The sequence below is a fragment of the Scomber scombrus genome, chromosome 21, assembly GCF_963691925.1.
Source record: "Scomber scombrus chromosome 21, fScoSco1.1, whole genome shotgun sequence".
Lineage (NCBI taxonomy): Eukaryota > Metazoa > Chordata > Actinopteri > Scombriformes > Scombridae > Scomber > Scomber scombrus.
The window spans coordinates 1,688,677-1,701,382 of record NC_084990.1 but is presented as its reverse complement, the minus strand read 5'-3'; the positions used below and the strand labels follow the sequence as shown (position 1 = coordinate 1,701,382).

At 41.5% G+C, this 12,706-nt stretch overlaps 1 protein-coding gene across 1 annotated transcript in view; it reads left to right on the top strand.

Moving 5' to 3' along the window:
- The window catches only part of jmjd1cb (jumonji domain containing 1Cb), a 130,363-nt gene that overhangs the window by 42,711 nt on the left and 74,946 nt on the right, over window positions 1-12,706 (top strand). The window contains 1 exon segment of the mRNA XM_062443087.1: window positions 10,959-11,162. Within this exon segment, the coding sequence (XP_062299071.1) occupies window positions 10,959-11,162 (204 nt within the window).

The following is a 12,706-nucleotide window of genomic DNA, read 5'->3' as shown; positions in this document are numbered from 1 at the left end:
TATTTAAAGATCTCCTTCATATGAGCTTTCAATGGAAGTGATGGAGGACTAAATCCACAGTGTGTCCACACAGTCATTTCAAAGTAGAAGTGAAGCTTCTATGAGTCTTCAGCAGTGTGAGTTAGTCATATCCAGGGTTTTTCCTGGATCATAATGGGCCTTTGGGGGGCTGACGTAAGCATGATGGGTGTGTGTACAGTAAAGTGATTCTGTGTTACCTTCTCTGACAGAGATCTATGTCCTGTTGTTGTTTGTTTAAGCAAAAAGAAACTAAGAGTATCAGTCTCCTCTGTAAATCACCTACTAAGTGTTAGTTAGATAGTTATGTATTTGTGCTTTGGGATGTAACAGCTGTGAAACAACCACAAATGAATGTTTTATTTCTCTCATTCTCTCTATCACTGCTCTCTTAGCTTCTGATCAACTTTTGAATTGAGTTTATAATGAAGGGATCTTCTAATGATCAGTATGAACAGGAGGCATGATTACAGCAAGAAGAACAGATTTCAGTGTTTATTTGGGCTTCTGACAGATTTAAATAATGGTCAATGTGTCCTTTAAGTATGAAGAAGCAGAGACACTGTGATATATATAGTAGTTAATAGGATGGTGAGGTTTGTTGGCTGGATGTTGGTTTTAGTTTGAAGACCAGGTAGCACTGACTAATCACATTTAAACAAGTGTGTGTCTTAGAATGCGATAGTGGTGTGTGTGTGTGTGTGTGTGTGTGTGTGTGTGACCTGTTGGCCTGGATGCAGCAGCAGCTACACTGGCTCATTCCCCTTCAGTCTTATCATCATGCACAATGCCTTCCATCTCTCCTTCACCTCTTCATCCCTCCCCCCCTTCTCTCTTCCCCTCCACCTCCCTCTTTTGCTTCACGTCTCCTCACTGAACAATTGCCCTGCCATACTCCTTTCTAGCAATTTCAGTCGTAATGGAACCTTGCAGACACAAACTCACACACACACTCACACACTCTAACTGGCTCTGATTCTCAGTGTTTTGTATTAGGAGGGAACATCAAACGTGTCTTTTCACAGAAGCTCTACTTGAATTTCTTCTTTTTTTTTTGCATGATGAGATTTCAGCTTCTCCGCTCACTCTGTCCCTGCATGATGAGATTTTTCTTCTCTCTCTCTTTTTCTCTATTTTCCCTGCCAGCCAGCAGCCCAGCGACTCAAAAGCTGCTTCATATATTTATGTATGTCTGGGGGACCATCTCTCTATCAAAGTCTCTCTCTCTCTCTCTCTCTCTCTCTCTCTCTGATTGATATTCTGTAGCAGTAGAAAGCAGCAGCATCATTTGGTCCGTTGTCAGGGAAAGGGGCGCCTTGGTTACGGCGTTGTCAACCTGGTTGCCATTGTGGTTTCCAGGCAGCTCCACTGTACTCCTTTTTTTTATTCATCTCATCCATCCTCCTTTTTTTCTCTTTCTGCCCTCTTTTTCCTTTCCTTTCCTTTCCTCGCCTCCAATCCTTTTTTTCTGCCCTCAGTTGTATCTGACATCAGTGGGGTACAGATGATGCTCTCCTCCCTATTGTCATCTTCAGCGCTTCCTTTCTTTGTTCTTGACATCACATTCCTCACATCTCTCCCCTCTTTTTTTCTACCATCTTCTCGTCTCTTTCATTTCCCTCCTTGATTCCTCCTCCTTCATGCTTGGTTTTCTGCTGTCTGTCACCGCTGATGCTTTCCTCCTCATCATTTTCATCTAACCTCTCTTTGTCTGTCTCCTCCCACGTGCCTTTGAATCCATTTCTTACCTCATTTCATCTCTCTTTGTTAATTCCTCATATTTTATTGTTCCATTGTTGCCTTTACTTAACGTTTTCACACCTCTCTTTTCATCCAGTTTGCCATTCTTTCCTTTCTCTCTTTTCCATTTGTTACATAATTAGTTATTTGTTTAGTAGTCCTCATCCACCTTCCTTATTATCGTGTCCCATTCTCTCCCTGCTCTTACATATCGTGTCAGCTTTTCCTTTTTTTCTGTCATTGTCTGCCTCTTGACGATTTGTCTTTTCCAGGCTCGGCTTCCGTCTTTATCTCTGCCGTTGTTTCGTTTTTCTCCCGTCGTTTCTCACCCTCTCTTGTTTCTAAATGAAAGCATTCTGCTGCCTCTGTTTTTCTAGTATTGTAGCAGAGCTCATATGCCACTCGGGGACTCTGGCAGTGTTAAAGGACCTGTTGATTAAAATAAACCAACAAACCAGCAGCTGACATTTACCTTCCAGTTGATGCAGTTTGCGGTGTGAGAAGAATCCACTGGAATATAAAGCATGTTGTTCACATTTCTTGTTTGCTTCAAATGAATATAAGATTGTTTTTTTAGTGCTTGCATTCTCCAACATCCTGTCAGTCTTGTTACAAGCTGCAGGAACATGTACATCAGTGTTTGCTGCAGGCTGTTGTAATATACATGCAGCTTGATGCAGCTGAGGGCCACTCCACTGATTTACATTATATTAAGTTGGAGGACTCACAGCAGCCAACGTAACCAGCAGAGGCTGAAATATCTTCACTTATGTTCCCTCGTAGGGGTCAATCTCTAAAAACACTGATTCCTACATTTCCCATGATGCAACCACTGGCTTCCTTTTACATAGACCTTCCCTGACATCTTCCACGCTACATGATGTGCATAAAACAAGACGATTATCATGTAAGCACAACATCCCACATGCACGTCTTTTGTTGCATGTCATCCTCCTCCACCTCTGCCCATCAGTCAGTGACACAACAGTGACACACTGTACTGTATACTGCTACTGCCATATGACCCTGTATGAACACTTTAATGCACTGCAGCACTTTATGTAGGCTTGGGTGGAGGCTGTAGTATGAGTGTTACTGTATGTTTATGATGGAGGCTGTAGATTGAGTATTACTGTATGTTTATGATGGAGGCTGTAGTATGAGTATTACTGTATGTTTATGGTGGAGGCTGTAGATTGAGTATTACTGTATGTTTATGATGGAGGCTGTAGATTGAGTATTACTGTATGTTTATGATGGAGGCTGTAGTATGAGTATTACTGTATGTTTATGGTGGAGGCTGTAAATTGAGTATTACTGTATGTTTATGATGGAGGCTGTAGATTGAGTATTACTGTATGTTTATGTGGAGGCTGTGGATTGAGTATTACTGTATGTTTATGATGGAGGCTGTAGATTGAGTATTACTGTATGTTTATGGTGGAGGCTGTAGATTGAGTATTACTGTATGTTTATGATGGAGGCTGTAGATTGAGTATTACTGTATGTTTATGTGGAGGCTGTGGATTGAGTATTACTGTATGTTTATGATGGAGGCTGTAGATTGAGTATTACTGTATGTTTATGTGGCGGCTGTAGATTGAGTATTACTGTATGTTTATGATGGAGGCTGTGGATTGAGTATTACTGTATGTTTATGTGGAGGCTGTGGATTGAGTATTACTGTATGTTTATGTGGAGGCTGTAGTTTGAGTATTACTGTATGTTTATGTGGAGGCTGTGGATTGAGTATTACTGTATGTTTATGTGGAGGCTGTGGATTGAGTATTACTGTATGTTTATGTGGAGGCTGTGGATTGAGTATTACTGTATGTTTATGTGGAGGCTGTGGATTGAGTATTACTGTATGTTTATGTGGAGGCTGTGGATTGAGTATTACTGTATGTTTTAGGTGGTGTGCTTATAAACAGCTGTTGCAGAAAATAGTGGTGGGAAAGCTTGGATTCAAATACCCCCACCAATTTTAATTTTGCGTATGTGTGCACACCCTTTGGACACTTCGTGTTTTGTGTGTGCGTGGTAGTGGGGGTGGGGGTGGAAGTGGGGGGGGGGGTCTGTGGATTTGGGTGAGGGGGATAAAGGACTCTTTTTAGCCTGGCTAGCCTACATGTTTCCTGTGCAGTCAAGCTCAATAAATCAGATTAGAGTTTTTTGGAGGGCAGGATAGAGCTTACTCTGTGTGTGTGTGTGTGTGTATGTGTGTGTGTGTGTGTTTGTGTGTGTGTTTGTGTGTGTGTGTGTGTGTGTGTGTGTGTGTGTGTGTGTGTTTGTGTGTGTGTGTGTGTGTGACAGAGAGAGAGAATCATGTAGCTGCTTGAAAACCTTATTAAGGCACCAAAAAAACCTCCACATCTCCACTGCAGTGCAGAATGAGTGAACGTCTGCACTGATGCACTGATGGAATCTTCACATCTGGCTCATTTCCATTAAAATAAGAAAGATACATGTTTAAAAACACACACACACACACGCTTTTCTCTTTTTTTCCTCAGCTGTGCATACTAGACATAAAAATAACACACACACCGGTGGGCTACAAATCCACACATATAGTAGTACACATACACTCTGGGTCCTGGTCTTCATATGGATGCAGTCTTCCTTTATTCCAGTCCTCTCAGTGAAGCCTGTGCTGTGTTAGATCTATATTCTGTGTTGGTATGTGTTGTTCCTGTGTTCTCTGGCGCTCTATTTAAAAGGCAGATTCCGCTGCTCTCTCCGCATTGGTCGTTGGCTTTCATGCTTCGTGCTCATTGGCTGCCATCAGCCTCCAGTGCAGCCAGCCAGAAAGCCGCTCTGCAGCTGTTAGTGATGGGCAGATTATACACCACTGCACTTCCGCACTTCCACACATACAACCACATATACTTATATATATATTTTTATATAAAATCTAGACACACACATACACACACATGGTCATTGTACACAGCTGTCAATGAGTATGTACAGCCACTTCACTTCCTGGCTCATGTCCACTTATTCTTCTCTGTCTGGACTGGTGTCAGCTGTTGTTCTTCACTGCACACTCCAGGCCTTTAAACCTGAGAGGGGCGCTCAGCTGCATTTCAAAGGCTGGACTCACACTGACTCCACAGTGGGACTCAAACTCCCAGCAACACACTACACACTACACACCACACACCACACATGACATCTCTAAATGTAAATGTCAAGCTGCAGTTAAACATGACTGAATCTTAGGCTATAATCACAAATGATGGGAGCAGATAATGAGCACTGTGTGAGCACGCGGGCTCAGAGCGTCCTCTGTGTGTTTTCAATGCTGGCTTTAGTCACCATTTTGCTGTTTAAATGTCAAATGTTCAAAGCCGTCTTAAACAGTCGCCATAATGGTTGTAATGCTGCTGATACACTGCTGAACGATAAGGCGTCTCAGCATCATCAGGGGCACTGATAGAGATTTTTGGCTTCCCCAGGGCCCCCTATTAACCTCTGAGCTTGTGAATCACTGAGACACACACACATATCACCTGCACATGGTGGAGCAGGCTTGTACTGGATGATCTGAGTGTGTGGTCAGCTTCATTCTTGTGTTTAGGTCAATGAGTTGGTACTATCACCAGGCCATAAGAACAGAGTGACACACAGCCTGCAGTGATGGGAAGATCGCCTATTGATTATGTCAGATGCTGCACACTGGTGTACATATGACATCCATTCCTCTTTGTTCTCTCTGTCTTTTATTTTCTGCTCACTGTGGCTGCTGGCGTGCGTGTGTGCGTGCGCATGTGTGTGGCCAATGCTCACCGCTGCCTCTGGTTACTATAGCAACAGACTCACCAGACACTTAGATTCCCCATTCCTATCATGTGTATATTTTTCTTGACTGAATACTCGGTTTCCTGTGTGCTTTTCTTTTTCTTTCTGTGTGTGTGTGTGTGTGTGTGTGTGTGTGTGTGTGTGTGTGTGTGTTCATGGACAGACTACAGTAGCATCCCTGCTCTGGTATTGAGAGGATAATGAATATGCTTGCTGATAGTAATCAGTGCACGCTGATGGCAGGATGGAATCTATAGTTGTGTTTTGGTTTTTTTTTTACTCATTGCATCCCTTGTGTGTATGAACCTAACCCATTTATATGCAGATTAATAAATGAGACTAAAGCCAGCAGCAGAAACAAAGACACTGACACACACACACACACACACACACACACACACACACACACACACACACACACACACACACACACACACACACACAGTAAGCAGTTGACATAACAGGTTTAAGAGGAATCTTGTATCTTACTCTCCCTGTCAGAGAGGCAGATTTCATCAGATTGTACAGAGCAACACAATTCACCTGACGATGATGATGATGATGATGATAATAGTGATGTGGATTGTATTCATTATAATTACACTTGATCAGGTGCCACATTGACTCTGTACATTTGGAGTGTCTGCTGTGCATCAAACCAGGTGTTCACAGTCCAACCAATTCCAAGTGTTTATTATGAGCATGCTACACAGGTAAAGTGCAAGTGTAATGTAAACAGTTTTCTTTGGGTCATTGTTATCTAAATGAGATATGTGTATGTACCTGAACACACTGATGCATTCAAATTGAATTATATGTTCCTCATCTGTGTTCATTTAGCTTAAATCAGATTTAAGTCAGGTCAAGTTTCTGGTATAGTCGACCACAGATAATGAACATGAGATACCAAATAAAGCTTTACACTGTCCTTAGTATGGGTAGAAAACACACTTCATCAAACACAGTCTTTATTTATGTAGACCTGATATTTTTCAAAGAAAATAAGATGAGGTTCTCTATACATAACTTAAGAACCTCAAATCATTCATGAATACCTCATCAGTCATTAATAAACTGGTGATTCATCTTCAATAACTACAAGAAAAGTTTTTAAGGCATCTTTTTACTTCTCTCAGCTCACAAAATGGGTGAAAATAGACCCTGAACAGTATGGTAAGGGTTAAAGAAATGATCCATGCTGTACTGGTTGACCATAGCAAGCCTCAACCTGAAGTGATAAAAAGTGAAGTGATTGTAATAATGTAATACTATCATTCATCAACTTTCACATGAACCGAGAGAAATTCATTCATCTATTAAGAATTGAATGTTGAGAGGAGGGGTGTAAGGACCTGTCTATGTACTATATTTGTGTTTGAGATCTGGCTCACTGAGAACAGCCCTATAATTCACTGTCCCTGCATGCCCTGCTACTGGCCCCGGGCCAACACACAACACTTACTATTAGGTTGAGTTTTAACGACCTGAGTTGACATACAGGCTGGCTATAATGTGAAGATATGCCTGTATGTGTGTGTGTGTGTGTGTGTGTGTGTGTGTGTGTGTGTGTGTGTGTGTGTGTGTGTGTGTGTGTGTGTGTGTGTGTGTGAAGCTGCTGGTGTTACAGATCAGCTGGTGTCTCTGTTGACTCATGACTTTGATCTAAATGAGGTGCTGCTTTCTTGTAGTGATGACAGATGTTGAAAACAGGAAGTAAACATTCCAGCTGGATGTTTTTTTTTGGTCTTCAGACTTTAGAACAAGCAGATCAAGTTCTTTATTTTGGGACTCTGAGCAGCCAGTGAAAGCAGCGGTGTCAGTCCTTTGTCTACGATGCATTCAGGCTCACTATTCACTGTAGGTCACTGAGTTTCTTGCAGCACTCGGACCCCCCAACACACAGTCACTGCATGTTGTACATTTGAAGAAGAAGAAAACAGACATGTGTGAAGTGTGACACTATACGCTTCAGGTTGCAGTTGAGTGAAACACAAGCCATTCTGCAGCCTGTGCAGACAGCTGTGTTCATTCCAATAGAAACATATCTGCTCCATCACAAGTATGTGAGACAGACACGTGAAGAATGCTGCTGCAACACTTTCTGTGTATACTAGGTGGTTGTTATTAGGAAGACGGGTGACAACCGTATTCCTCAATGAGTGGAAGTGAAAATTAGATTCTAAAAATAACGATTCCAATGCAAACACTGTTAAAGACTCAGTTTATAGTTTGTCTTTGACTTAGAGGAGAGGAGAGGTTCTGTGCTGCACAATCAGGAGCTCAATTTGCATTTCTCCCTCTCTCTTTCTCTCTTTCTCAGCACAGTACAAACCAAGAGACTGTCTCTAACTGTTGGAATGTGTTTAAAGGGATAAAAACTGTGACATTTGTGAAACAGTTTGCTGCTTTTTAAATCTGTATTGTTTAGTGCAGAGGTCAATAATAAGCGGAGAGCAGTGAATGTTGTATTCTAGAATTGTACTGTATTTATGTGACAGTCTACAATCTAGCCACTAGACACAGATGCTGATGAACTACAATGCTACTTCAAGCTACTGAAAATAACACAGACATTATGATGTTCTGGACCTTCACTTGAGGACATTTTCACTAGTTGGACCTCAGTCAAGTTTAATTGAATAGCCCTGCTTTGTGTCAAACTCTAGAAACACCAAAAAATGTTTCTAAGTACAAATCACCTGTTAATTCATGTTTCTGATAGTTACTGAAATGGCTTCACAGTGACAGAACAAGCTGTTAATTAAAATGAATTAATGACAGATGTTAATTACAGTCCTCTGAAGTGAAATGGAGACGGACGGAGGTTAACCTTTGCTGTGTGGAGCGAACGAGAGATGGAGGGATTGATAGAGGGACGGTGTAGCATGTGAGAGTGATGGATTAGATCAGATGAGCAGTGTCCTGGAATGACTGCGACTGATGCAAACAGAATGCAGCGCTGCAGCAATAATGAGCGGAGGTGGAGATGTGGAGAGCGCTATGTGGAGGCTGACAGAAAGATGGAGGATAGATGGAGGTGGCAATAAACAGAGGGAGAGGCTGCAGCAACAGTAAACAAAGGAGGACAGTGACGTAGCTGCCCTCGCTGTCTGCTGGCTGGGAGTGATCACTCAGTTGACTGCAGTAGTGCATTATGGGAGAGGGAGAGAGGGGGGAGGGGGAATGAGGAGAGATGCACTCGTTGATCCTTCCTCCCCCCCCCTCTGCTTATGGAGGTAAGAGTGGGGGTGGGGGCAGTTTATATAGATGGAGGAATGAGAGAACAGGCAGTGAGGATGCTGTCATACAGAAGCACTCGCAACACTCACTGGATTATGTGTGTGTGTGTGTGTGTGTGTGTGTGTGTGTGTGTGTGTGTGTATTAACGTGCAGATACTGAGGTGTGTGTTAGTGGGAGAACATGTGAGATTATATGTCATCTGCATCAGATTTATGCTTCAGTAAATGGGTACATTTTGATGTATAATCCGCATTCTATTCAAACCAATTCAGACTTTATTAAGGACTCAGCTGATGGGGCGTCCATATCACAATAAAATACAATAAGTGTTGATTAAATGTCAAATTAGATTTGCATGGAAGCAGTTTATATTCTAATACTGCATTAAACACTGTAATAAATGTAAAAGCTACTTTAATGCTATTTTTATTTGAGTTGCATGTTAAAACAAGCAAGATGGCAAAAAACATTTTCCATGTTGATCAATATTAATATTTATCACAATATACACACAATTACATAATGCTGAAGAAACCAGAAGGCTCATTAATTAAACTTTACAATCTATTTGATTAATATAGAAAACATGAAGTCACATGACAATATACCCAACCCATCTACGTAGATACCCCATTGGCTGACACGTGGCTGGATGCACATAATTGTTATTTTATTTTATTTCCTCCTGTGTGTTATCTCCCCTCTTTACATAGTGCATGTCATGTGTTGTATGATGATCCTGATAAAGGCTGCAAACTGAAACACTTTGGTCTATTAATAAGTTGCTGGAGCTTTGACTTGACTTGATTAACATAAAAAAAAAACAGAATAATATAATGTCAACATTTAACTGAGCAAACACGGTTTGGTTTATATATATTTCATGTGGTAAAATAATATATCGAGTAACATCTAAATGTAAATATTTAACTGGGCAAACAGCTTTTATCTGCCTTAACAAAACAATACCAGTTAGTGTGTCCTTTAACTTGTTCAAATAATATAAATAAAAGTCCAAGCTGTTATTACTGTCATATCAAATGTGTGTGGCATAGCAGCAAACACCTGACACACACACACACACACACACACACACACACACACACACACACACACACACACACACACACACACACACACACACACACACACACACACACACACAGAAATCTGAGTAGAAAGTGCAAAATTGTACTCCAGTCATTATATTACATCATTATATATACAGTATATAGTTATACTTTTAGTTCATATAGCCCAACATTGATTGGCTATATGATGTGCAGGCCAGAACCTGCAGACTGATGATGTCACATGTATTTGTGGTGTGTGATAGGCTGTTACATGTATCCATATCAAGTTATCAGTGTTATCAACATAGATTGTATTGCAGTGCTGTCTGCAGACCGTTTTATCATCTAGCCCTACAAAGTAATAACAACATGATGTTTTATAACCACTACTACTCTGTTTTACTTCCTCTCTTCCTCATTCCTTGTTCTCCTTTCTCTCTCTTCCTCTTATTGTTTTCTTCTTATTCCTTCCTATTCTTCTTATCTTTCCTTCTTTTTTCCTCTCACTCCTCTTCCTCTTGTTCTTTCCCATTTGTCTTTTCCTCTATTCTTATCCGACTCTTTCTCTTTCTTCTTCCTCCTCTCCTCTCTCCTCCCTCACAGTGTCTTTTCTCTCTTTCATTCTTCTTCCTCTTCACCTTCTTCTTGTTCCCTTTTTTCACATTTGACCTTTTTACCCTCCGAAAGTCATTTCTCTCTCCTCTGTAGGCCACGTTCTGTTTCTGATAAATCATGTTTGAATGAAGATAAATAATGATAGAATTTTTTAAGAGATACTGGAAAGACTTTCAATCTTTCCATTCACCCTCTTTTTTCCCCCTTCTTCACCTTCTTCTACTTTTTTTGCTGCAGCATGTTCACCTTCATCATCATCATTTTTTTCTCCTCCTTCTTTTTTCTTCTAATTACTGTTATTATGTGTAAGGAACCAGGTGTTTAATGGTTTAATGTGTGTCCTGATGTTAAAGGGTGTGTCACTGTGCTCTGTAGAAAATGTAACAGCTTTGCACTGCTCTCATAGACGTGGTCACTGAAACCGTCTCCTCTCTCTCTCTCTCTCTCTCTCTCTCTCTCGTGTGCAGGTATACGTGGAGTTTGACGACCAGGAGTGGGAGAACCGAGAGTGGGTGAAGGTCTATGAGGATTTCCAGCTGTTTCTGCTGGAGCACCAGCTGGTCTGGGCCAAGAGGAAGGAGGGAGCAGGAGGAGGTGGAGCAGGAGCAGGTGGAGGAGCAGGAGGCCTGCTGCAGGGAAACAAGGCCAAACACATACAGTGGCCTGCCCTGGTAAGACCTTTGTTTTCCATTTCTACACATGACACAGCTGTAGAGAGGGTCAGCAGGATGACCCAGCTGCCCACAGCACTGACACTCTGTCTTCATTTAAATGCATCGTTACTCATCTTCAGTCTGAGTTGTTTCATTTATTTGTCTTTGTGGTCTTAGACGTCGGTGGTCAGCTCTATCATGGTCTCTATGACTGTAGCTGTACAGATGAGGAAGTGTTTAGTCTCACAGTGTTAACCAGCTCAGCTATCACGTGTCTGAAAGCTTCTTTGCTCTTCTTTGACGTGTTGAGGACAAAAATCAAGAAAAGCATGACATCGTACCAAAGTCAAACAAACTCCAACTCCAGTTTGGACACTGACCATTTGGCCTCAAGTAGCCCGTTTCCACCGCAGAAACCTCTCCAGAAGCTCTTTTAGGAACCCAGGAACCACTTTAAGCACTAAGGAACCTTCCCTGTGTCTCTGCCAAAGGAACAAGAGTCTAAATTTAGTTCCTCAGCAACAGGTCCTGGACCCTGCTCTAGATTTAGTAGTTGCTGAGGGCCCAGAAACTATGAGGGCAGTGCCTGCTGTCGCTGATGAGTAAAACCTGGCTTTAGCCTGGCTTTTGACTCCATTTTATTTATAGGTTTTATTATATTCTATCCTTTTATTTATCTATTTTAACTGTTTAGTCTATTAGTTTATTTAAACTATTTATTGTATAATTGTAGTGTTTATATTATGATCCTTCTTTCAACTGTGTATGCATGTGTTATGTGTAAGAAAAGGTGTGTGTGTGTGTGTGTGTGTGTGTGTGTGTGTGTGTGTGTGTGTGTGTGTGTGTGTGTGTGTGTGTGTGTGGCTTTTGGCTGTTACTACCTGTGTACAGCTTCATTCACACAGTCAACAAGTATCACTATGAGGACGAGAGCCTGGACTAAAATGTAACATTTATTGATATTAAAACGTTAAACATGTTTTAAAAGAGGTGGCGGAACAACAGTTGAGTGTGTTGTCTTATTGTGTGTGTGAACTGTGTCTCATACAGTGCTGTTTCTAAGCAGTTTTGACCAAAAGGGACTTCATCATTTTCTAGTTCAGTTAGTGTGAAGGTGCTTTTATTTGGCTGTTTAGAATGATGCAGCAGAATGGTGCTGTGATGGAACCACTTCTCATCACTGATAAACATGTGTGTCTATACAGATACACACAGTGCTGGTGTAGAGCTGTCTTCCAGTGTACTAGTCAACTAAACAGTTCAAACACAGTGAAGGCTTTGCAGTTTTTCTGTAAGATGTTTGTTATGTGGACAGAGTTGATGTTTTCCTCTCAGAAGTCATCTGTGGCTGATAGATACTGTGAGCTTTTTGTGGTTGAAGATGGTGCCACATCTCTGTGTAGGATCCCTGTTCACAGCTGAGTGCAGTAACATAGCAGCTCCAATCAATTTGTCTGATAGTGGTTTTAATTGGAATGTCTTGCTCTGTGTGTGTGTGTGTGTGTGTGTGTGTGCGTGCGTGCGTGCGTGCGTGCGTGCGTTCATGCACCACCAATCTGCAG